Here is a 27,940-nt window from a genome sequence, read left to right as displayed (position 1 = left end):
TTACATGTGTAAAAAAAAAATAGAAAAAATGTTTCCAAGCTCCTTTATTTATCGGGGATATTTGTGGTCTTCTAAAATGCGTGTATGGGGTCCTCATTGTCCGGTGTCATTGGTGAATGACCGAAGATGTCCCACAGCAGGTTGTTTGCCAGGCTGCTTTGTAAGTATTAGAAGTATTTGGAGTTTTTATCAACCGAAGTATTTGGCAGCATGTTTTTTGTGGAAGACATTCGTTGTTCCTGCGTTTTACAGTCGCAAAGTTTAACAGACTCAGTCACTGCCAGTAAAGCTCCTCTGTCAGGCTGTCAGTTAGCTCGGAGGCTAGGTAGCATCATTAGCCCAACCATTGGAAAACACACTGACTGTTAGCCAGGAGGCTAACTAGCCAGAGTTGCTACTGTCCAGTTGAACTCTAACTTTAACGTCCAGAGCAAGTGTTGCTATTTGACCTTGCATTCTCCCTTCTATATGTAGTGTGCCTGTTTAGTCGGCTCAGGTTTTCAGTCAAATTAGCTTATGTTAAACCTCTGTTCAACAGGGAATGACAACAGCTCAGTTAGCTCTGGAGTTGGTGTGGCAGCAGTCTGCATGCTTATGTTTGATGCATTATTAATATCTGATTGACTCTTACATGTGTCTTATGTTACACAATGCCGAGGCTACACCACATATAAAACATTATTTTCAATGTAGTAACCGTCAGCTACGATGAGTGAAGTGAACTTCGAACATTTGTCATTGATAAGTTAGTTGTTTGACAGACAATAAGAGGAGACCAAAGTTCACTCACTGAGGGGAATGCGACTGGGTTACCTTTGTCCTGTCGGATTCTTCTGTACTGATTGTAAAAAAAAAAAAAAAAAATGTATCTACATATATATACAACATATTTCTTAATCCATTCAGTATATCTGGGTCAGAGTTCTGCAGCCAGTCACATTGTAACCATACAAGGTACTTGTAAAACAATTCAGTACCAGGTATTTGTCAGTCATGTGTCAGCTTAAGCATGCAGTCATTTCTTGCAGCCTTTCTAAAGACAGATTTTTTTCAGAGTTTGATAACATGTACATCAGTTGTTTATGTTGATCAATGACTAGTAGGAACTTTACAAAAAAAAAAAAAAAAGTTTGATTCTTGTCAGTTCATGTTGTCCACTATTAATACACACACATTACACACATCAATCAAAATGTTAAGTAGGGGTGGACAAAATGACCAAAGTCTTTTAGGGTAATAGAGAGACTGATTAACTGGTGCTGCTGGGATATTTTTCAAAACATTGTTTTTACAGTTTCCAATAAAGTTAGATGTTCATTTCTGACTGTAGTTTATTTTCAATGATGAGTGATAGGCCTATTTCTCAACTGCTCTGAACTTTTGCTTTTCATCAGCTTTTAAAAATTTACTTTTTGACACCTTACAACAGTATATATTGCCATACAGTAAAAGTTTTGTGATTCATTTAAGATGTGGTTTAAATAAACACACTGTGCTTAATGAGATTTGATTTATTTTCTTTTTATTTGGAATTTTGATCTAAAAAGAAACAGTTGCTGCACATGAGAGGACACTCAAGCTTGAAGGTGCATTACTGTCAATCAACTACTGAACTCATGTCACTTGAGAACATGCTAAGTAGTCATATTGATTTTAGGTATATCAATGGATGAGTATGGAGAAGAATAAAGGAGTATGGATATTCATCTGTTTCCCTTTTACCCCCAGTCTTATTCCATATTATTCTGATTACCCCTATTTTGTTTTCTAAAATATTAGTCTTGCCTAGCCTGACCTATTTCCACAATTTGCTAGTACACATCAGATATGCCTGGAACAATCCTCTATTATCCGGAAATAGGGGGGGACAACTCTGTTTGATTTCATGTCTACATTTTATTACTCTAAACAAATCACTCTCCCCTTAGATTGCTGTAGAGTACACTGTGTGACCCAGACTAATAAAATACAAACTCAGAATTGCTAAAATAAAATTACCATAGAGGCAGAGTGTCAATCACAGCATTTGGGGAAAGACACCAGTGTAGCCAGAATGTTAACTGCTGTGTGAGAGATTGCAAGCCAGAGTGAGCTTGATATTGTTGAAATATAGTGGCAGCTGAGCACACACTCCTACCTAAACAGAGCTGCCTCTACATCTGGAATGTCATCCAACTTCCTGCATAGGAGTGTCAACTGAATGACCACCACTTGTAAATGCAGGCTTTAGGGGACTGGCTTACAAAGTCTGATTGGCCAAGGGTTTCGAAAGAAAGCAAGATATAAACTTTATTTGACGCTATTTTATAACTCCAATATGGAGAAGGTGGAAAATATGAGATATATTTAAGAGCAATGTTATTATAACCTCCACCCAGAGTCTCAGTGGTTTGTCAAACCAATGCTTGTGCTTGTTTTGATCAGTATTCAGAAGCCTGTTGGTAGATGTTCCTGTATGTTATGGTTGTTATGCAACACATGCAGTGGTACTGTAGATGCTGAACATGTTGGTGCCCCCTGAGCTGAAACTTTGACCCAAGTGCCTCATCACTGTGCTGTAGTTGTCTAAGCCGAGGATTTAAAAAAACAAACAAAGCTGTCTCCAGCTGCTGGAGACGGCCATGATTAAATCTCTGGAGGCTGCTATTGTAGACAGTCAAGCTAGTTTATTATTACAAAAACTGCATGCATTTAACATTTACTACTTTACTGCATGTGCTGGTGATATCAAATTTTTAATTTGTTTAGTCGTGAGGTTTCGACAGTGTTTTCCCGAACCAAGCAGCTCTATGCTCAGTTTGGGAACAGAGCAACCATGTGTCTTTAAATAAAAAATATTCACGGCACAGCTTTGAAAAACTGTTGTCACAGCTGGAATAAAGGTCAGCTGTGTCAAGTCTCAAGACAAGCTGAAAGTGTTTCTCAGCAATCGTAAGTGATAGTTTCAAAAGGTAAAGGGATTGTTGCCAAAACACGAGAGTACGAAAGTTCATCGTATCACTCTTCAGAAGAAAGCTGAATAGACAGCTTTGGTTTTCTTTCTTTTTTCTTGTTGTTGGTAAAGGTAGAAAGGTCCTGCAACTCTAAACAATTCACCTCATGGTTATAAACGAATATTGCATTTTCATATCCTACTTAACGTGTAAAATGATCTACACAAAGCTAACACAACAGTTATGGTCCCTTCACAATACATAAGCACCTTTTATGTGAACAAGTCAGTGGAAGACCAGAGACTATTTAGGTTTCTGATAAATATTGTTCTGTATATTGCTACTTGAGGAAATCTCTGACAGGTGTTTTTTCTGTCTCTCTTCAGTGCAGCAGAGTGGAGTCAGACACTGTTATACAGGAACAAGAAAGAACCTCTACATCAACAAGAACACCAAGGTCATCTGCCAAGGTTTCACAGGGAAGCAGGTTTGTAGAAGGAACTTGAACCATCAACACATTTTTGTTTTTATTGTTGCTTCATTGACAGATTAGGTTACTGTAATCTTGTGAAATCCTTGTTTTTCTTACACACACACACACACACACACACACACACACACACACAAACACACACACACACACACAGAGTTCCTCCTAGATGCTTATCAGCTTTGTGTGTAATGTATATGTTTCAGTTTTGTGTTCCATTTTTCATTTGTTTAATTGCATTAATTACAACTGAATGCTGCTCAGTTAAAACTATATATAGTGATGTCTCAGAAGGATTTACAATACGCGATAACACCCTGTATCCTCAGATACAGATAAAGAAAACATCTAAAACTGTTATTTTGTCTGTTAATGACACAAAATCAAGGAATACTCTTAGGAGAAGGACTGTAGGAAACATCTACTGTATGTTCTTGTGTAGAGTGTATATAGTATAGTGTAGGAGTAGAGTAAATCTCCCTGAACCTTTAGTTAGCAGTGTCCTCTGCTCATTGTATAATTGTTTTCTACTTAATTCTCTTTTACTGTTGGCTTGAGGTTTTTCTCCTGACTACCCTTAGTCGTCATTTGCTCAAATATAATACCATTGTGTGGCACATATCCAGTCTGTGCCTCTGGTCATTTTTCAGAAGCATGAAAAAGGTTATATTTTTCACTTTGAACCATGTCCAGTCAAGGAGAATAAAAATCTTGGCAAGTGTGTTCAACAAGCCAAAAAATGTACGCTTTACAGATTTATATCCTGCCTCTGTCCTCACCCACATTTCATTTTTCATCTTCCACTTTCTCTTCAATATAATAAAGGGTTGTTAAATATAGTTCCAGTGAACACTCCGGGTAATTAGAAAAGGATGAGAAATGAAGCAAGTGCTATTGAGTGCACATTGTCGTGTCTTTCTGGCTTGATAAGCAAGCCATTTTTCAAATTTATTGTCCCAACATTTGGAATAATAATGACTGGCAAAACAGCAAAGTTAGCAGGGTGAAAGAGTAGAGATGGGGGAGTATTATAACTGCAGGAAAAAATGCTGATTCATAGCTTCTAATTCCTCTTAATAGGCTGGTTATAATTTTTACATTAAGGTCATTTATTTGCACTTGGAGTTATCACCCTTGGCTACTTTATCTACATTGTTTCAGCATCTTCAGTAATAATTAACTGACTACAGACTGATGGTTTTTGTTCAGCAGAAAATCAATTTAGACCGCCCTGATGCACTAATTTTCTGGTAAAGTACAACAGAGATTCGTTTACATGATTTTACCTCCCAGAGTACATCCTGCTCCCTCCGCTGATGTCGGTTCTTCATCTTGTTTATTTTCTTTTTAAATGGGGCCTGATGGTGATATTTGTACCAAACACAGAACAGCATGCACCAACAGCTGGCTGAGAAAACTAAAACCAGTTTATCAGGGAAATTGAGGTAAAAATAATGCAGTAATCAAGTGTGTTAAAACCATCAAATCATAAAAGCTTCAACCTTTTTTTTTTTTTTTTCCCAACAACAAAGAGCTGAGAGCTTCTTCTATTAGTACTTAGAATTTACCTGTGGCTTTATGTTTGTGTGAATCAGCAGAAATCGTCCCTCAGTATTATATTTTCTCAGAAACTGTCAGCAGATGTGTAATCCAACAGAAATGAATTAAAATATATTTCCTGAACCCTATTCCTTGAATTTCAGTGGATTCCTTAAGGGAACTGCTCACATAGGCCTATATTTTTTTTTAAGTACTATGCATTCCCTACATGTGTTTGAAATAGAAAGTTCTTAATACATGATGATTTAATTATTGCACCTTTTAATAGGAACAGTGAAGTTGACATACTGTCAGTCATGGTATGGTATGAAAGCTGATGTCTTGCACATAGTTTGTAGCTAATAATTAACAACATACACATTTACATAAATATATAATTAAAACGTACATTTTAATTGCCGCTATTAAAAGTCAAAGGGGTATTGGGTATTTAAAGGTTGATATAATAACAATGTTGTGGCTGATGTGATGCCACAACCCCCAAAATAAATTAAATATGCTTTATGCATGCCCAAAGTTAACTGTTTGTTAGAAATCAGTCGCTTGTTGGAGTAATAAATGTGTAAATAAATCTGAATAACAGAACATCAAGACTATTAATCCAATAAATACATAACTGAATGTCTAACTGTAAAAATGTAGAGATGTCACCTGTCGCATGTTGCTGGTGTAATGCCACACATTAAAAGAAAACCTCTCAAAGTTCATAAAATCAGAATATGTGATGTTTCTATTGGCTGGGTTGGACTGACTTTTCTGACAGGGAGAATCAGTTCAGATGCTCCTGCTGTGACAGTGACTGGTCCCCTGTGGTGTCCCAGGGAGTGACATTATGCTGGATTTTTCTGTAAAATAAATTTTTATAGTCAGTGCTGGAGAGGATCCAAAGGTGCTTTTGATTTGTTTTTCAACTGTTCTGAAAGGAGATTAAACTAAGCTCACATCGTTATTCATGTGTCAAGAACATTTCCATTTCTTCTCATTGAATATATTTACCAGTACCTACATCCCTAGAACTGAAACTCACTTCTACATCCTCCCTTTTACTCAGCACAGGTGATTAATCCTGGATGGCAGCATATTTCCTCCTGCCTCTCTGTCTGTAATGATATCTCAAGGTTGACGCTACAGAAGTGGCTGCACCTCACTTCATTACACACTCATACACACACTGATTTCTCTTTCCTTTTAGGGAACGTTTCACAGTCAGCAGTCTCTCGACTATGGCTCCCAGTTAGTGGGGGGTGTTTCCCCCGGTAAGGGGGGTAAGACGCATCTCGGGCTGCCTGTCTTCAATTCTGTAAAGGAGGTACGTATGTATTCCTACTTCTCCACCTGTCACTGTCCCTTTAACATCTGTTGAAATTTTCTTCTTTGAAGTGTCATTTGAATTTCCATGTCGCTTAAACTGAACATTAATAAACGGTTCTTGACAAAGCACTTTTCTTCCCTGTTTTTTTCCTCCTTCTCCAAGTATATCTGTTGACAGCCTAGCATTTAGACACTCAAGTGGAAAAAAATGCAGTCCATCTGTGTAGAAAACTGTTCATCATTTATTGTCTTGCACTGATGTATTCTATTGTGTAGACGTGCTTCAGTCTCTGGGTTTTTATTGCCAAAGGTCCTTTCCTTAAATTTTACAGTTATAATTTTTCTAGCAGTCAGAGAATGGTCATTTTTTTATTTGTTTCATTTCAGGGTGGTTCTCCAAGGAAAAACAGCACAGTGTCCATTGATCCTTATTTTTCAATCTCTTTGTGTTTTGTTTTGTTTTTTTCTTATATCTTGCCAAAATCCTTCCAGTACTAGACAGCCTGAGCAGATATGTGAAAGATCTCCAGTTATCCTTTATTTTCTCCAACATAAATCTGATACTGAACCCTTATTAAACATTGAAACTATCAATGGAGTCCACCTCTTGAAGTTTTTATGAATTTTAGAATACAGGAGATTGAGGAAAAAGTATATTAAACAAAAAAGGGTGAAGTATGTCCTACGGATCAGTAACAGAATATGAAGGCTTTCAGATTATTTTAAAGCAACATTAGGTGGCACTATTTCATAACTGTAGAATTTCTATTTTAATCCACCACCAATACTTTTATTCCACTCCTCAGGCAAAGGAGGGCACAGGGGCTGATGCCACTGTGATTTATGTCCCCCCTCCGTTCGCCGCAGCAGCGATCATCGAGGCCATTGACGCAGAGATACCCCTGGTGGTGTGCATCACCGAGGGCATCCCCCAGCAGGACATGGTGCGAGTCAAACATAAGCTTCTGCGCCAGGGTGCCACACGTCTCATAGGCCCCAACTGCCCAGGGGTCATCAATGTAAGTACACACTCTTTTGTTTTGGTTGAGAATTTGAAGAGCATGAAACCCCTCCTTTGTAGCACCCAGGGATTCTTTTTTTATGTAGACTGAAAAGGTTTTCGGACTTTTTTCAGATACTGAAAGTTGCATTGAACATGATACAACCTTGTCTGTGAATACTGTATTGTTTTGCAGCCTGGAGAATGTAAAATTGGGATCATGCCAGGTCACATTCACAAGAAAGGGAGGATTGGTAAGATGTACTAAATTGTTAATGTAATTGTTGTAGTTCTTGACTTGGATGTTTTTGATTAAACATGTACTTGAAAGCAGAATTGTACCCTTTCATTCCTGTTGTTTTGTAGGAAACATATGCTAAGAGTAGTTAAAGTAGGTGCAAAATCCACTACGTCTCCGGGCCCTGAATAACAAACAAAACCTGATGGACCAGAGAGAGAAAATGTGTTTTTTGTAGTTATATCTTTCTCTTTAATTTGAACTTTTTCATACCACTGTACTTAAATCCTAGATTGAGCTGCAGATGTTGACAGCTTGTTAAGCAGGGTGTGCTGCAGGTGGCCAGTGAACCTTTGCAAGAAATCTGTTTTATAGTAAATCAACTACCATCATTCTTACAGCTTAGACAGAGCAGCTGTTACAGGGCTGAACTGTGATAGGGATGTGTGTTTTTATTTTTGCTGTCTTGTTTAAGCAGTTTAGTCAGACAGAAAGGACAGCAACATTTTCAATCATTTTACCACCCTCAATTTAATTTGAATGGTGATTTAGTAAGGCTGAGTAAGACACTTAAAAACATGCTTTTAATCTTTGTTTTTAGGAATTGTGTCTCGATCGGGAACTCTGACATATGAAGCTGTGCACCAAACTACACAAGTCGGCCTGGGCCAGTCGCTCTGTGTTGGTAAGCATCCATGAACCTGTTGCATATGCTTTTAAATTTAGCACACAGTGTCACGGCTCTCAGAAAAGGTCAAGGGTTTGAAGTCTTCTGCACCTTGTTCTTTAGCAAGCAGACAATGTATAAAACCCAGGGAGCTGCTGAGAATCCGAACCAGTTTCAGTGTAAAACTGGAATTTAGATCGTGTTGATGCATCCCAGTAAATATATAGGCAGCTTCAATACCCCCCTCAGATTTAAGTACAGTGTATGTGCTTTCTCTGAAGACCAGTATTTGGACTAAAAGGGCATATCAGGCTGCATAGAAGTAAAACAAAAAATCAGTGAGAAAATTGTTGCCTGTTTTTGAGTTTCCTTTACATGGAAAGTCTTGAGTTTTTGTAAACACTCTCATAAGCTGTCAGCTTTTAGCTCACCAACCGACTGACCATGAGCTATCTTGAAGGCACTGTGCCCTGCGTCATCTACGTTAGCAATTTCTTCAGCCTTGCCTGTACTTCCTTTGAGTGTGTTGATCAATCTGAATTGCTCCTTTGGTTCCATTTGAGAAGAAAAAACATCCACATAAAAACTTTCTAGCTGCCTCATGCTGTTTATTTAATGCCACTTCCTGTCGATTGAACCCAACTTCCTGAAGCAGCTTAGTGCTGCACTCTGTGTCTCTGCAAACCAGACCGAATGAGGCATATTTTTTTATTTTTTGAAAACTTGGGATAGAGGTTTTGTGTATTACCAATTCCTGATAAAAACCAGTTGTTTGTTCCTGTCATTTACTAATTTCTTGAACTATAAAAATTCTGTGAATTACAAACTTGGTCATCACAAAGACACACCCTGATGCTCAGATTTAATTCAGAAAAGTACATTTAACTTTGAATGAATGTATGATTGCAAAGATCTGCTTTGAGTGGTGTAATGTAATGTTTATTGGTGGCACAGGAAATAGATTAACCATCTATCAAAAACGCATTCTTTTGGCATCTGCCACCAGATAGTCTACAGTTAAGAAATGGTTGGACACTCAAATTAACTGAAAAACAACTTGGCGTCATTATTATTTAGACATTTTAATTATGGAGTGTCTTCTAGCCAGACTTCATAAACCCAGAGCTACAACTGTATTAAATATTGTCGAGTTCATTAAGAGGGTTTATTGGTGGTTCTGCAAGAGACTTCTTAAGTCTGACTATGACCTGGGGGCTGTTGCAAATTACAGTTAATACAATATTTAATATCACTGTCATCTTTGTTGCTGGTAATGTACTTCTCCGTGATTATTATGCAAGTAATTTTTTTTACGGTGTTGCCAGGTTTTTTTAATGGTATGAACATAAATTCAGGTGACATTTTGTCTGTAAAACTTGTCTTGTGTAGGTATGCTCTTGCTTTTATGGGTCTCATCGTAATTTTTCTGCAGAAATGATGAAAATCATTAAATTGATATTGAACCCCAGTGATCTGAACCCATTTCAAGTCATATTTCCTGGATTTCAGCGTTGAACTGCAGTGCAGAGTAAGGATGTTTGGGACGTTTATGATTTAGAATAAGTGATCATTCGGAAGTTGTTATAAGTACTTTTTTGTGTGCGTATTTTTTGGTCACTGAATGCACTTGAAATTGATTAATTTTTCATTTGTGCCAGTTAATTTGGCACTATAGATATACATCAACTTTCCCAAGGGAAATTCATTTTCTATTAGCTTAAGAAAAAAAAAAGCCAACTAAAATTAGAGTAACCATCAGCGTATCAGTCATCAGATTAACATTGTACAGTCTGATAGAGGTTGGGATGAAGGATCTTAATGATTAATTATGAAAAGTACACACTCTACTTGGACCACAGATTTAAAGACATGTTATAAGACCTAATAAAAATACTGTCTGCCACAAACACAATTCACTGATCCCATTAAAAACACCAAACGACCTTTCCTCTTCCATCAATAAAGAATAGAGAATCTCAAAATATGCAAAATATGTTTCTGTGGGTACAAGATGTTTCCTACTCCTTTTCTAGTGAATGAGAAGTGAAGGTTTAAAGTTTAAAGCCCGTCAGGTTGAAACTCTACACAGACACTGTTCTGCATGGTGAAGAAACATGAATCAAGCTTGTTTTTGAGTGGAAGAAGAGTGAGGAAAAAAAATTAATATGTCAGGTCACACTACTTGATGAAAGAGGAGATTGAATATACCTTTCACCTGCTTCTCATTCCACCCTAAGGCTAACCAACCACATGATCCTCAAATATTCACAAGAATTATCCTTTGGGTTGTCTGGAGCACACAACAGGTATTTGCTTTGTCTTCTGTAAGGTATTGGCGGGGACCCATTCAACGGCACAAACTTCATAGACTGTCTGGAGGTGTTCCTGCAGGACCCCAAGACTGAGGGCATCATCGTAATCGGAGAAATCGGAGGAAACGCTGAGGAGAATGCAGCAGAATACCTTAAAGAGCACAACTCTGTAAGGACAGCCATTGTTTTACTCTTTGTAATATTCTCCTCTACTTCACCTTCACAGATACGTATGTTCCTATAAAACATTTATCCTTTGCTCTTAGAATTTGCTCTTAGTTGTTCCCTTTCGAATCTATCAGCCTCAGTGAACTCAGGACAAGGTGAAAAGATGACGTACTCTCCTTTTGATCACAGCCGCAGGCTTTGTGTCGTAGTTTGTATGTCTCGATGTGGACTCGATAAAGACTGGCAGATGGGGTGAAGGTATGATTCACAGGCCATGTTCTAGAAATCTGCCATGTTGACGAGCAGTGATTCCTTTGTGGTACCCACATGTGATAAAGAGCGACAAAGTGACGACTGGCCTACGCAGCCAAATCACTTTGAACTTGTAATTGACATTTTGTAATTTCGGCAGGCCTGGACTTGCAGATGACTTTTTATTACTTAAGTTTTTTCCACTGTGCATGTGCTTCTTTTTTTCTTTTTTTTTCTGTGTATGTGAGAGCGTGCACATGCTTATGGTGCTCTTGAGCTGAAAAATGGATTTGATTTGCCCTCGGCTGCTCTAATGCATGCAAATCTCCTGCTGGCGTCTCAGGAGAATAACTTCTCTCCCTCAACAAATAAAGTACAAACACCCCACCCATTCACCCAGAGTGTTGACAGCGAGGGACAGTTCAAATAAAACACATGCATGAAAAAGCCTAACGGAGCATGTGGTAAGCTGTAGATCTCCTGTTGTGTAGAATGTAGTCTATAAAATGGCATACTTAGACCCAATTTAAATACTACAAAGCTCATAGAAATGGAGACCATTAGTTTGTACTTTGATGCAAAGTTTTTGTTTAACCTTTTGTTTCCTTAATAAGAACACATTTTTAATTCCAGTCTCCACTCTGCTAACCTAGGACTGCTCCTGTTTTTCTGTTCATATGAAGCACGCAGCGTAAAAAAGCAGCAACTGAGCCCAGTGCACTCCTCTAAAATATATATCCAAAATAGTCCATCTTTGAACTTAAACTTGAAAGATTCTTGCTGAGCCCCAGTGATCAACAGTATTTACATAATTCATGGCATCTTTGATTAATTTTTTTTCACGTTGATGTAAATAGAAACATTTCTGTATTTACCTGTGAAATTCATTTCCAGCCTTGAGCTGCCAGATTAATCTCTGGTCATGTAGTTTAATCAGGCAGAATAAAATTAAAGGAAGAATTAAAGGCCTTCCAAAGTTCATTTTATGTATTTTATTCATTTATTTATTTATTTATTTATTTTTACTTCTCTTATAAGCTTCACCCCCCTCTAATTCTAACTACAAAATTGCCACAAAATTTCAAAGAGGCAGAGACTTGTGATCAGTGTGTGAATGATCAGTTGTAGTTGTGAGACAGGAGTAGTTCAGGGACATCTGAAGAGACAGAGAATCACAAGACACTCATACAGAAACATATGAAGGTCTGAAAGGATCTGTTTAAGTTTTTCTACTGAGTTTAGCCTACTACCTCAAAAAAGCCCCCCACCCCTAAAAAAATGTGTACTCTACAGTTAGAATGTTTCTGCTGCTTTTTGTTGCTGTCAGACAGTCCTTTCACAAGGTGAACCAAAACCCTGAAGCCTCTTAAACCTAGCCGAGTTTCAGACTTGTATTTCTGTACATCATTTTAGATTCAATCCGACAAATAAATGAACTAATTGGGATGTAATAGCTGTGCTCATGAGCTCAGAGATTCAGAATACAGTGATAAATCTAACTGAAGGAGAGGTGAACTGAACACCTCTAACTGGAGGCATTGATAGTTTTATGACAGAGTTGTACTAAATGTATGAATTGACATGTATTGTCACCACTATAGATGTGTTTCATTACAATTGAGTCTTAATTACATGTCTTAATGCTGAGTATCACTTTGAATGCTTATGAATAAATATGCAAAAACATAAATTTACTTTGGGAGAAAAAAAAAAAAATCCACATTCTTATATTCTTAAAAACATGGTTTTCTGATTTTTTTTTTAAGTGTGGACTGTCTGTTAAATCTAATCTAATATGGTCACCTGGGTTTTTAATATACATACATACAGCTCTGGAAAAAATTAAGTGACCACTGCAATTTCCTGTGAAATCATCATGTCTGCATGTATGACAGCCATTACATACCTGTGTCTGTTGAATTCCAACACAAACACACCTTATTCTACTTAATAAATACCTGATCCATATCTTATTTACGAAGGAGAAGTATAAAAACCACTACTGTGGCCATCACTATCCTCTTACAATAGGTAAAAACAGTGCTATTAGTACCACAAAAGTAATTGGAATCCAAAAGTAACTATTGAAAACTGCTGGACTTCTGCTCTGACATGTTCCCAAACTCTGAGGACTGGTTTTTCTATCAGGACAATGCTCCTGGCCTCAGCTAGGTCCATAAAGGTGTGGATGACGGACCACCAGATGAAGACCCTGTCATGGCAAGCCCGATCTCCAGACCTGAACCCACTTTGAAAACTTCTGGAGGAAGATGGATCATCACAAGCCATGGAACATTACTGAACCTCTTGAATTTCTCTGCCAGGAGCTGCATGAAGTCATCCAACAGCAAATGGTGGAGAGAGAAGACATGTGAAAGCTGTCATTGAAAATCAGGGATATTCCACCAAATATAGATGTCTGAACTTTTCCCAAGTTAAATCATTAGTATTGTGTTGTTTAGAAATTAATATGAACTGGTCTTCTTTGCGTCATTTGAGGTCTGAAAACACTTGCATCTTTTTGTTATTTGGACCATGTGTCGTGTTCTGCAAATACATGCTCTAAATAACAATATTTTTATTTGGAATTTGGGAACAATATTGTCTGTAGTTTAGAGAATAAAACAAAAATGTTCATTTTACACAAACATATACCTATAAATGGTAAAATCTGAGAAAGTGATAATTTTTGCAGTGGTCTCTTATTTTTTTCCAGAGCTGTATAAATTGAGGCAGTTTGACAGTTGTCTAATTATGAGAAAGTCACTTAAAGTAAGAGGAAAATATGTTCCCAGAGTTTTGAAGTCTGCATTAACTTGACAAATCGTGCTGGACACATGCCGAATTAAACGCTTAGTGGTCCAGTGTCATGATCGATACATGTTATGCATCATTAAATATACTGAATTGCTCTTCGAGAAAGACTCATTCCACCACAACCAAGATATACCAAAATACCTTGTACTTCCCGTCAGGTTCTGCTTTTGGATTTCATGTTTCAAGGCATATTTCAAGGCTCAGTCTTCATCAGTACCTGCCATGCTTGCCAACAATGTGGTCTTAAAAGTCACCTGCATCAAAGGTCTGCCTATCATCGCTGACGTTGCGCAGACTTTCTGAAGTCGGGAACACAGAATAACCATATTACAATTTGCTTCATGCATATCAAGTAGGCTGGAGTATTTGGCACCTAAGCCACCGTGGAAGTGTGCATATTTGTTTTTTTCTTATTCCAGCCTTTCGACTTTAACCCAGCCTGTCTTCTGAGAAGAGCTAAAACCCTTGTAATTCCGTCAAAACAACACCTGTATTCACATATGCTGGGTTTATAATATGCCCGTCGTGTGCATAACCGTGTTTAATTGTCTTACTTTGGCTTTTTAAGCTTGTGAGTACAGGATCAGGCTGTTTTATGTTTAAAGAACACAGCCCAGTTATGTTGGCACACAAAGGTGCAGGAGCTACCCTGTTGGTCTCATAATTAAGCTAATATATCTGAAGTACTAACGGTGGAAGACGAAAGACGGGTACAGACTGATGCTATGACTCCCCTCCCTGTATGCATTGTTAGCAGTTGGTATCCAGGGAGGCAGGGATTAATAGAGTAATTAAACCCCTTTCGTTTTAGGTAGATTTAAGACCTGATTCGCATGAGGGTGGTTTGTTTATTCAGGACGTGATTTGACTTCTGAATACTAAGTGAGATTTAGTGCTAATTTGTTTTGTGCTTACAGTTTCCTCACATAAAAGAGATGCTTGAAACATATTTAGAGCACTTAAAAGTGATATTCCTTCTTTCTTTCCCTGTTCACCGTGCAAATGTTAATGTCTCATTAGTGGTGCGTCTTTTGCCAAGGTCTTCAACATTTCCCTGGCAGATACACATCCTGATAATCTTAATTATTAAAAGCCATCTTCAGTTTATATTAGTGGCTGCCATCTTGTTCCTTGCGAGTGTCAGGTTTGAGTTTGGAGCTGAAATGGCAGTGGAAGTGGGCGTCTTTGAAGGATTTCACTGTATTACTTGAACACGCCACGTTCACTCTCTGAAAAGCATCTGCCAGCTGAGCCACAGCCTCTGCTGAAAGCCCAGGCCTGTGTGTATGTGTGTGTCTGTCTGCACAAACCCATCCTCTTCAATTATGTTGTTATTCCTAAGTATGAAATATTAGCTGCTCGGCGTGTACACACACTCCTACGTACACACCCGGATCCTCTTGCTGGTTAGGATGTTATTGCTTGAAGATGAAATATTAGCTCTCTTCACCTTGGAAATGATCTTAACTGTTGAACGTAACATCCATCAATGAGCAAGCAGCATAGACAGGCGCTGAGCTAATCAGTGGCTGCATGACTAATTACCATCTCAGAAATGAGATGATACAAAATGGCAGGAGCAGGCGCCCCTATCTGGTCATACACCAACCCATGCAATTAAATGGCTTGATTGACCCTTTGTTTTAATAATGCAGGCTGAGACAGAGATAGCTGGTTAGACAAGCCTGTTATCATGGCAGCATGTAATGGGGGGACATGGAGTGTTCATTTTCTAATGAATGAATAAAATGCTGGTACAGAAAGCTAATTCTGCTTTTCTGTACACACACCTCCACTTCCATCATTCCTGCTTTGAATTTTTTAATCCATTTTGTCTCATTGCTAATCGTCCCCGGAGCTTATTCTCCTTTTCCGTCCTTTTTCACCTCGTTTAACACTTATGTTTGTCTTTCCTTCTTTTCCCTACTGCGTCCAGGGTGCAAATGCCAAGCCTGTGGTGTCCTTCATCGCGGGGCTAACTGCTCCTCCCGGGCGTAGGATGGGCCACGCCGGCGCCATCATCGCCGGTGGAAAAGGCGGAGCCAAAGAGAAGATTGCAGCCCTGCAGTCTGCTGGAGTTGTAGTCAGCATGTCTCCTGCCCAGCTGGGCAGCACAATGTTCAAGGTGAGTCCATACTTTCAGACTGATACGATCATAGTTGGAGCCATAATAACTACGCAAATGAAATAAGTGTGACATTATAATGGGAAATTACACATGCTCATCAATCTGTTCAATGTTTAATCACCTTAACCGCAGAAGCACTGGAAAAAATCAAAATCTTACCAAGTGTATTTTTCTTATTTCTAGTCAAAATATCTCATCACACTTAAAATAAGACATAATCACCTAAAGAGTAACTTGTCAGTGAGATGTAAGAACTTATTTTTAGACAATAGATCTTGAAAATCTTATTTCAAGAAATCTTACCAAGATAATTCTCACTTGTTCCATTGGCAGATTTTTTGCTTGAATTTAGCAAAAAAAAACAAAACAAAACTTAAATTAAGCAAAAAAAATCTGCCAGTGGAACAAGTGAAAATTATCTTGGTAAGATTTCTTGAAATGAGATCTTCAAGATCTGTTGTCTAAAATAAGTTCTTATATCCCACTGCAAAGTTACTCTGTAGGTGATGATGTCTTATTTTAATTGTGATGAGATATTTTGACTAGAAATGAGAAAAATACACTTGGTAAGATTTAGATTTTTGCAGTGAGGACCACCGTGCCTTATTTTTGTGCCTTAATCTTTAGGTGCGGTAGCAGTTTTACAAGTTCAGTCTGACATTTAGCAATTTCTACATAAAACGTCACAATCCTCACGTGGGGCATACACTCCTGTAACACTTCTGTCACATCTGCATTAAAAAAAAACATTTTGGTAAAGTATGGCTGTATGCACCATGAAGAGAAAGATGAAACCTCCAATATTGTGTATGGCTCATCCAAATAGTGTTTTTCCTCTATGAACATTGAAGTGTCTTAATTGTATTTGGTTTTTTCACCATTACATCCATGTATCACTAAATTTGAGCAGCCATGAAGGGATGTTTTCAAATTTATACATCTCTTATGAAAAATGATCTAAAATATAGTGGCTGTAAATTTTCCCTGTTGTTTTTCCCTTAATGCCTCATCAGTCTCATCTTTTTCTGTCAGCAAGGCTTTTTTTGACCCTTGCTTGATTTTTTTTTTATTTTTTTTTGCTGCTAAATTCATTTACTCCAGAGAGTGAGCAGTAAACATAAAATATTCTGCAACTTTCAGGAAGATATTTAACAGCAAACAGCCAAATGTAACTTTTATAGGGCCGACGTGTTTACTTAATTCCTGAATATTAATAAAACCAAAGAAGATGGATTTAGTTTATATTTAGACGTCTCGCGCAGTTTAACAAAACAAAAGCAAAGGTTACATTTTCATTATACACACGACTAAACAACCTAATAGTAGCTGACATCCAACCTATCCAGCGAAGACATAATCCAAGTATGGTTTAATAATGCTTTCTTTTTTTTTTTTTTTTTACTTAGGATTGCTTTTACACTAAATATTTTGTGGTGTTGGTCACTTTCATCACATTTTCCATACATAGAAAGATTTACTCGGAAAATGAATGAGTTTTGTTTTTCTTTTTTTTTCCCTCCACAGAATAGTGTGGTAAAGATTAAACTTTTAATATGGCGTAAAGAAAGGCAGAAAAGAAGGGCAAAAATTAATAAACGTGTGTTGACAGCGGCTGAGTTGGCGCCACCGCCTCTTTATTTCAATTTATCTCTAAGGAAGCACTGTTAACAAGATGTATAAAAAGTGAAAGCATGTATTACACCCATTCATCATCTTATACTTTCATTACCACTGCTGGCACTACTGCGTGCAGATATGGATTTATACACATTTTTTTCCCAAAGTTTAATTCATAATCATTGTGTGTAATGATGAAAAACGTGCTCTGTGGTTGCTCATTTTGCCGCGCATTGTGTTCATACATCTCTGTTAATCTCATTGACCGCTGTAATCGAAGTAATAACACGTAAGAGAAGCGTGTAGACGCATCACCCAAGGTGTGAGTTCGGTGGGAACCTGCGTTTACAACAGCGGTGACCCACACTGCTGCCACTGACCTGCATTAAAGTGTGAGCGCAAAAAACAAACGTGCAGACGTGGAAACATGGTGTCGACACATTCCATCAACAGACTTATTTATTCATAACCCAGCGGTACATGATTCACTTTGAGTCAAAATGTTGTCATTGTGGCCGTTTGATGAATTTATCATCAATCAATAGTCAATGCATCATCAAACGTGTATTTGAATCAAGAGGCTGTAGGTTTATTTTATTTTATGATCAGTAAAATCAAACATCTTATGGCAGGCAAAAATAATACTCCTACTCCCAAGTGGTAAATTATTGAAATGAAAGCACACAGCTCCATACTTATATGCTCCAGCTTGTGCGAGTGCATCCTCACATATTATTCATCATCATAAGAATTACAGATACGCACTGCTAATTCACTTGTACCGTAAACAGGATGCAGCTAGCTAGATTTGCCGCCGCCGTTGTTGGTAAAATAATTTCCAATTACCTCCGCTGAGGAGGTTATATAAGCATCTGTTTCTTGTATCAGCAGGACACAAAAACTACTGCACTGATTTAGCTGAAACTAGACTAGAACTAGAATGAACCTGCTGAAAAATGAAGTGAAATAGAGAGATGGAGGCTTGGCAGATAATGCACTCTACAAGTAGCTTTTCAAACACAGCCATCTGAGCATTTGGTGAAAATAAAGTATGAAAAACAAGGCTTCCCTCACATCTTGGAAGCTAATTAATGGTTTGTTTGATTTTATTATGCAAAATAAGCATCTGATGCACACCTGGTAGGCAGGTGTGAAAGAAGAGTTAGTTATGAAGCAGTTATTGTCTTTTGAATCTGTTTCTAATATTACTTGGTGTCTGTTTTTTTTTTTCTTTTCTTTTATTTAGTTTATTGCTGGCTTCGGTATCAAGATTGCTGCCCATCTTGGATCCATAACTGTGACGCTGTATTTCTTAAAAATTACAGTAGAAACACAATCAGTTCCTTTGTACTGTTTGTTTCTTTTTCATGTCTATTAAATATGATTAGTTGTTCTTATTCACATTTCTTTGAAGCTGCTGTTCTCGGTAACGATTAAATGGCAAGCATTGCTCAGACTAAATTAGAGATGCAAGGCTTGCCATAACATCTGATGAAATTTTCAATGCACCGGAGCAAGGGCAAGATATCAGCAAAAAGCATTTGTCTATAAAAGACGTAATTCATATGCAAGGTAGAATAATTCTGACCTTTAGTTTGTTTACCAAATATCTGGGACTCATAATCACAAAAACCAGATGATATTATCAAATCCCCCTCAATATTTACTATGAAGCTCGCATTCATATACACACAAGCGACTCCAAACCATAGAGAGCTCATTTAAACTCCTCATTTGTCTTTGTGCTGAAGTCACAACTTCAAAATTACAATATATCATGTTTACGGTGCATGCACTCCTCAAACATTTGACCCCAAATCTGTCAAAGCTGTCATCTCTGCTAGCTTGAAGATGTATTTTCCAATCCCTTCAGTTTCCCTTCTAACGTACGGCTCTCGGAAAAAAAAAAAAAAGAAACAAAAAAAGACCATTCTGAATTCCCAGACCTGAATCCCATTGAAACCCTCTGGAATGTAATCAAGAGGAAGATGGACAGTCACAAGCCACCGAACAAAGCCGAGCCAAGAGCGGCAAAAAGCAGCCAAGAGAGATGTGAAAGAGTTGTGGAGAATATGCCAACATACATGAAAGATGGATAAGTTCTCCGAATATTGATTTCTAAAAGCATTTTGCTCTTCAAAGATGAATATGCACTTGTTTTCTATGCATTATTCATCTCCAAACACTGTATTTTTTTATTTTTTTTTTTTTTTTGTCATTTTCTGCAAATGTGTCACATGACAATGTTTTATTCAGAATTTAGGATAAATCTTCATTCATTCATTCATTTATTTATGTATTTATTTATTCATTCATTCTTTTGAGTGGCTCCTCTGTACCTGTCGTGTCAAACATGAAAAATCTGTTGGTTTGTTTTTTTTGTTGTTTTTGTTGTTTTTTTTTTCCTGTGACACCACACCACTCTAATATATATTTTTTCCTCTGCTTTTCTGGCCTTGTACTCTTGAGTTGCTGTCTCCATCTCCACAGCATCACAAATGTATCTGTTCTAATGCCACCGCCACTGTCGTCCTGCTTTTTCTCTTGTCCAACTCCCCCCCCCCCCCCTTCTCCCTTTAAGAGCTTATTTCCTCCCCGGTGTGTCCCCGATCACTTAACCCCGCTCCACTGGCCCCTGTACCCACCTTATCTGTAACGAAATCTAGTGAACAAGGGAGAGCCCTGCAGGTATCCGGCCGCAACTCCCCGTCCCTCCCCTGCACATGCCTGGAAGTCCCCTCATTCATTTTGTTTTCCTCTGAAAGCTGACGTTAGACTAGCCAAGGAGAACGCACGACCTCCTTCCTCCTCATGGTGGCAGTAGACCTTCAGGTATCCACAAAGCCACAGAGGAGCAGGCCGACATGTGCATGAGCACTTGTGTGTTCTGCAGACCTGATAAATGACATTTGCATTAAGTTACTTTCCCCCTGTGGAATGGAAAATTCTTGGGGAACGACGTATTCTATCATCTTACGGTTTGTGTGATATTTTCCAAATTGAATATGTAAATAGCTACATCCTTTTTAATGGCTAACATAATGCTTTCTCATTTATAGTCACATGGTTGGACTGTGCTGATAAACACAGTGACTGTAACCTCCCATAAATCAGATTTTGCAGATGTGTAGTCTCCATCAATCAGAGGGAAGTAAGCCGTTTTAATGTCGACGACTGGAACTCGGCGACAACGTACGCACTTACACGATTTGCACTCTCTAGGAAAAAAAAAAAAACAACAGGCTCTCCAAAACTCGAGCCGCCTCGGTTTCCCCCTCAACAGCAGATCTGATGCACAGGATCAAAACCCAACTGTGTGAATTCAGCATGAATAAATCATTCACTTCTGCCTACTTCACTTTATTTCACATTGTTTCTCTCTCCTTCTTCTCTGTTGTCCACCTCTGTAGGAGTTTGAGAAGAGGAAGCTGTTGTAAATTGCGTGAGAAGGCACCCGACTTTTCACCCCTCACCCCCCCCTCCGCTCCAAAATTGAACAGATGAACAGCCTGAACCTTAAGGTGGAAATGCCCTACAGTGTCTATAGACCACGATTATTTCATCTGCAAAGCGCACATGGAATGTTTATATTGTAATTTCTGCCATGATCTTGTACCTTGCACATAAAGAGCGAATAAATAATAACGTCTTCTGGTATTCTAGGTAACTCATTGTACACAGAGTGAACATTTTATAGATGTCTTCTTTCTCCATTACTCAACTTTTGACAGTTAAAGGAAACGATGCCATGGTAAATTTGGTGATCTGTTTGGTTCTGTTATCCTCCTGCTGTAAGTTGTATTCCATCACACATTTCACCGGCTGTCCACCTGAATAAGAAATATTTCTCAGATCATTTTCCTGTTGTGTTGTCTGTACTTTCACGTGGCACAAACAGATGTAGTCTCATTAGAGAACTTCAGCAGTCTTTCCGGATGTTTTTTTTTTTCTTTTTTTTTTTATAGGCAACATAAGGCGTATAAAACTAAGCAAATATTTATTAGAAACTTGGCATATATAAAATCATTCAGAGCTGTGAAAGATATCAAATGTTATGTGGGTAACGCTTATTAGAGCCTGTGCCAATTAACACACTCTTATTTAGACTTGAGTTACCAGTGTAGGAGTTAAAGTATGGGGCTTTGATAGCTTTGACAAACCAACGATGCCTCCCTTTTCCCTCAGGCTGAATAACATGTAATTAGAATTTAATTTTAAGACCTGCCTCTGCACAAATGGGTAGAACCAAATCATTGATCGGTAGATGACAAATAACAGTAGTATTTACAAATACACAACCAGGTGACACTTTTTTTTTTTTGTTAAGCAGAAGTTATTGTAGATATTTAGTAAATATTCCTTTTCTTTTGTGATGGAAAACATGAAATTAATCTTTTTGCTGAATTTCTACATTAATTTTATCCGAATTCTGCAAAGTTCTAGTAGTTTAAAAGGGTCATATTTTGCTAAACCCACTTTTATTAGTCTTTGGTTCATTTATTTGTGTGTTTGGACCCTAATAGTTCAAAAAGTTTGAAATTTGAACCCTCGGTGCTGCAAAGCTATCTTTATATTCATTTTGGCAAAAGTCGAGTGGATTACTTCAAACCGTTTTAATTCCTGCTTTAAATTTGTTGCATCTATAACTAGTTGTGTCATGATATTTGCACATATAAGGTCAAGACTTCCGACTAACTAACGAACTAACTGACTGACTGTTTGTCAGCAGCAGTGGTTGTAGTCTATACTGAAAATATGTCCAAACTTCAAGCCAGTGATCTAAAATGTTCAGTTGTTAGTTGAACGGGACAGAGCAGCACAGCCAACAACCTGGAGGGGGCGGGGCATGAAGTGGCTCATTTGCATTTAAAGGGCCAGCACTCAAAACGACCTTTCTGGTGTCATTACTCAGAAATAGGGTTGAAGATGGACCTGTGGAGTTGAATGAATGAAGAATTCAGACCCAAGCAGAGCACTTATAGTTTATGTAGACCACAGGGAAATGTTTTAAAATGCATAATTCCATTTTTTTAAAAAAGCAAAATATTACTCCTTTAATAATGCAAACATTAAGCATTAGCTTCACAGCTTTAGACCATACAGATGTTTTGTATCTCTACATGCACTATTTCTGACTGAAATATGTAGTAATATGAGCTAAAGTGACCTGATCTTAAATAGAAAAGCACTGTGAACATCTTAGGTGGTAATGACACAACAATAAATGTTCAGTTTCAGTTTAGCCTCTAATTAAGATGGACTACGAGTTCCACAAAAGCTGTAAAGGTTAACATAACACCTCATTACTGTACACAAGGTGAAATTAGTCCTAGTGGAGGAAAATGAAAAAGGAAGGAGGTTACAGTTGGTTGTACACCTACTGAATCTTTTTAAATTACTGCACTAGGAACAAAAGTGTGTAATGAAGCATATAATGCCCTACACTGGACATCTCTACAGCCTATTCTTATCTGCTCCACAGCAGTCAGCCAAGGCAGATTATTCTGTGTACACATTGTTAACAATTACTTTTTAATCTGCATTAGTGAATTAACATAATGACTGACAGTGGAACAGAAAGCTTATTTGTTTAGAAGCTCAGAAGTTTCTTCTTGTATTGAAGTTGCAAAGCTGCATTATGCTTTGGTTTGACTCGTATGTTAAGATGTAGAGCAGGGTGAAGTCGGCCTTCTGCTGCTGGTAATCTGGTTTTACAAAAATGTTTTATAGCAGAGCTTCATGAAAAAGTGTAATTAACTGCAGGAGACTTTTGCTGTTTCTCATGAAATATTTCAAATGAAAAACTGTCTCCACTGATAGCGGTAGTACCCTCCTCAAACCCCCCCATGAATACATCAGAATGACTGTAGGCTGAAGATGCCCAGTACAACACAAGTATAAATAATAAATAGACTGCAAAGATGGGACCGAATGATTCCCTTGTTTACAACACTGGATTAACAAACACTGCTGTATGGAACAAATATCACCTTTTGGTATTTTCAGTCGGAAATGCAGAGCATGACGTTCAGTATATGCACAAAATATTGGGACATTTTTACTTATAAGGGACAATTTAGCAAAACATAGTGGACATATTGGACATCTCATGTTCTGCATAATATAGCATTTAGGTGAGGTGGGTGGATGGACAGATGGACTTTATTTAACCCAAACTGGGAAATAAATTCACAACTCTTGCCCCTGGTTGAGCTTTTCAGGAAAGAAATACCTTTATAATATAAACAATATAAAAATAGTATACACAAATAATATAAAAACTAATTCCCATCCACCTAATATAAAATAAGCATACACACACTCACACACACACTCCAAATACCACATTACCACACTGGTAATATTATTACCAATATTTAACATTTTAGAACTGGGTGCATTCTTGTTTTATTTTCAGTTCATGGAAATATTGAATTGACATTTATCATGATACATATTTACAACTACTAGCATGAACTTTTTTTTTTTTTTTTTAACTTTTATTGAAGAAAACAAAATAAAACAAAAAAAAACAATATACAGAGTAACAACGTTTGTCCTGAGATTGGGCCTAAGATTACAATATAAAACATTTGGTTACAATGAAGAAAAGGAGAGAAAAAAAAAAAAAAATCCAGGCTTAAATATCCATTCCAATAAGACTGAATACTGGTCTCCATCTTCTTTCAAAGGTCGGAGTCTTCAGCTGTAGCTGTGCTGTTAACTGTTCCATTAGACAAACTTGTTTAATTTTTTGTATCCATTGTCCAATTGTAGATGATTCAGGTTTCAGCCTAACATTGTTATTTTTCTCACAGTCATCAGATGAAGATGTAGTATGAATTTTTGGTCGTGGGACAGACCATCAGGGAATATGTTCAGTAAAAATAATAATGGGTTCACTTTAAGTAAACTATCCAATATGCCTTTTACATTAGTCCAGAAGTGTTTCACAATGGGGCACTCCCAAAATATGTGTGTCTGATCACTGACAAGACCAGCATGAACATTTTAATGATGATAATATTTCAAATTACCAGGAAATGGAAGTCCTGCAAGCTATAGGTGTGACCTGTCCCAATATTTATGTCCATGAGGTGAATCTTGGTATTTTTAGACTTCAGTGCAATGCATGATATAGTGTATATGTCAGCATTTTCTGCAAAGTGGAAAAAAATGTTGAGTTAAATGCAGGCTAATGTATTCAAGTCTGTTTATTGTTATTATTTGGAGTCTGTCAGTGCTAAATGTATTTGGTTATTCCTCTTTAACCTGCTGAAGTTTGTGTGAGGTTTTTATACATGCAACAGAACGAAAAAGGAAACAAAATTAAACATTAAGTGAGTCCAGATACCTATAAAGTATTTTTTTTAGCTGCAGCAGTCTTTTATGTTATGGGAAATTTTAAAAATATTTCTGGCTCTTTACGGAACTTTGAGAAGCTTAAGTGAGGGAAAGTTAAAAAAAAAAAAAAATGTTTACACAATGTAACATCAAATTACATTAATATATACAGTACACATCATTCTGTACATATGTTATTATCTTAAAAATCAATATACCGTCTGGTCTCAGCACTCAGGCTAATACAAAAGTGAAGATGGTTATGTAAGGTTTTATTTGATGCTGGGAAAGAACTCAGTGACAATACAGAATTACGCATATTTAAGAAAAACATGTTAAAATGTGAGATTTCCGCACTGTAAGCCCAGATAAGTAGAGTTTACTCAAAAAATTTGAGGCAAGTGATTGCACTTAAATGATTTGAGTAATGGTCGACTAATCAGTTGGTTTAAGTAGGTTCAAGTTTTATGCTAAAAGTATTGAACTTAAGCTATTAAGTAGAAAACACTAAAAGATAAGTTGTTTGTACTTCAAATCTGTTGTAAAATCAACCCTACTATCCAACCATTCAACTCAGCATTTTAGGTTACACTGACTAATTTTCTCAATTGCAGCCAGATTAATTTATCATTGATTAAACAACTTTTTATAAGATACTCAAACTCACAATCCTATTCCTGACCAAAATAGTTATAAAATTATTCAACTTAATATTTTGTAGTATGAATGAAAGTTATCTTAACATCTTTTGCCAGTACAGAAAGTGCTTTTAATTTGACAAGTTACTAAGAATTCCATTTTACAATAACAGTCCTAGATGAACAGGAAAGCCATTGTTCTTCCTATGGCTCTGACTCATGGTGCAGCTCTACAAAAATACAAAAACAAACTCAAAAAGGCCAATAAACACTGCCATACACACATTAAATCCAAATTAACACTAACACCACAACCCCGCTGAACCCCTGCACATAAAAATAACACATTTTCAACAACATGCCCAATACCCACATTGCAATGCGAAGATAAAAAGGTGTGGTCATGACTAAAACTTAGTGATTTAATTCCATTCATCTTAAACTTTTTCGTATTTTCAACTATGTCTACAAATTAGTCGAATATACTGAACATTTTATAGTAACGTCATAAAACTTAAATCATTTAAGTGCATTGTAATTAAAGCATTTTAGTAAATACAAATTCCGGGCTTACAGTGCAGATAAAATCACAATCTGAATATTGATACAAATGTGCAGCACAGTGGTGCAGTAATAAGCACCGTCTGCCATCCAAAGATATGCATTACCCATAAAGACCCAGTGCTACTTTTGTGTCAGTTCCCACATGTTTTTTCCCTCCATTTAACTTTTCTTACATGATTCATCACTATTTATTATAATTTTCTCCTCAATATTTTGTGTTTTTTCAGTGAAAATCAGGTATTTTCCTATATTTAACTCACTGATCATGTAAATCAGAGGGTCTCAAACATGCGGCCCGCCAAAGGTTCCAATCTGGCCCGTGGGATGAATTTGCAAAGTATGAAAATTCCACAGTCAAGGCTGTGGAACTCATTTTAGTTCAGGTTCCACATACAGACCAATAGGATCTACAGTCAAATAAAAACATAAAAACCTGCAGAATATGATGACTCCATATTTTCTTCTTGGTTTGATGTGAGAAAAATATTATACTATGCCTATAAATAATGCAAACTTCAATTTTTTTCTTTGCTTTAGTGCAAAAATAACATTAAATTATGGAAATATTTATATTTACAAACTATCCTGTAACAATAAAATGTGAATAACCTGAAGAAATATGAACAACGTGAAAAGTCTAAAGAAAATTGAGCACAATTTTAACTATTTTCTACCTGTTCCTCAGTGTTTATCGTCTTTGTAGATCTGATCCATAATGCACATGGAGAAATGATAAGTTGAGGCAGAATATTGTTAAAACTGCGCTACATTTTCTTAATTTTTTAAATTTAAATTTAAGTTTTTTTCAGGTTTTTTTTTTTTTGGATAGTTTATAAAAGAAACTATTTTCATGGAGTTGTCATTATTTATATGTTATTATGCTATTATTTTACTGGTCCGGCCCACTTGAGATCAAATCAGGCTGAATGTGGCTCTTGAAAGAAAATGAGTTTCAGACCCCTGATGTAGATGATCATTAAAGCTTTAGAGTTAAGGGTTATTACCCCACCCTCCAAAGGGGAGGCAAGGGGTATTGTTATTGGTTTGTTTGTTTGTTTGTTTGCAGTGTTGGGTAAGCTACTTGGAAAATGTAGTGAGCTAAGTTACCAGTTACTCTGCCATGAAAGAAGCTTCACTTCACAGAAGCTACCATCCAGTCAAAGGTAGCAAGCTAAGTTACACAAACACCACAGCAGTAGCTCACTACATGTGAGGCAACTTTAAATTGCATCAACTTACCATGGTGATAAACATAAGAAACTACATATTTAAATTACCAAATTCATGCAAAGTCAATTCCACAGGGTTATCAATAGCAGTCAATGAATGTGGCATCTACGTATATATGTCTATGGTGCAGACAGGGGACTAACTAAAAGCCAGGCGTTTCACCCAGGGGGCGGGGCTGTACGTCCTGCATCACCCACATCGTGTACATCACAGACAGTGCACTTTTGAGTTTATCTGATTGGTTTTGATGTGTGGAAGAAAATGATTTATTTAAGGTGAAATATGAACAAGGATGCATTGTCAACTTCAGATTTAAGTATTTTAGTTACCTCCGCCAAGGAGGTTATGTTTTTGCCAGGGTTTGTTTGTTTGTTTGTTTGTTTGTTTGTTTGTTTGTTTGTTTGTTTGTTTGTTTGTCTGTCCGTTAGTGTGCAACATAACTCAAAAAGTTAAGGACAGATTTTGATGAAATTTTCAGGGTTTGTTGGAAATGGGATAAGGAAGAAATGATTAAATTTTGGTGGTGATCGGGGGTGGGGGGGCCCACGGGGGGGCCCATTTCCAACAAACCCTGAAAATGTCATCAAAATCTGTCCATAACTTTTTGAGTTATGTTGCACACTAAGGGACAGACAAACAGACAGACAAACAAACAAACAAACAAACCCTGG

The 27,940-nt window shown here is 37.2% G+C and overlaps 1 protein-coding gene across 1 annotated transcript; it reads left to right on the top strand.

Moving 5' to 3' along the window:
• Window positions 1-33: 33 nt before the first annotated feature.
• On the top strand, window positions 34-21,351 carry suclg1 (succinate-CoA ligase GDP/ADP-forming subunit alph). Its single transcript, XM_030144120.1, has 9 exons — window positions 34-160; window positions 3,320-3,420; window positions 6,176-6,292; window positions 7,101-7,313; window positions 7,491-7,548; window positions 8,134-8,217; window positions 10,529-10,680; window positions 15,685-15,873; window positions 20,904-21,351. Exons 1-9 carry the CDS (start codon window positions 127-129, stop codon window positions 20,928-20,930), a joined length of 975 nt encoding a protein of 324 aa, XP_029999980.1. The 5' UTR covers window positions 34-126; the 3' UTR covers window positions 20,931-21,351.
• Window positions 21,352-27,940: the final 6,589 nt, after the last annotated feature.

Source organism: Sphaeramia orbicularis, chromosome 1, assembly GCF_902148855.1.
Source record: "Sphaeramia orbicularis chromosome 1, fSphaOr1.1, whole genome shotgun sequence".
NCBI classification, from domain to species: domain Eukaryota; kingdom Metazoa; phylum Chordata; class Actinopteri; order Kurtiformes; family Apogonidae; genus Sphaeramia; species Sphaeramia orbicularis.
This window is presented reverse-complemented; position numbering and strand designations above follow the sequence as displayed.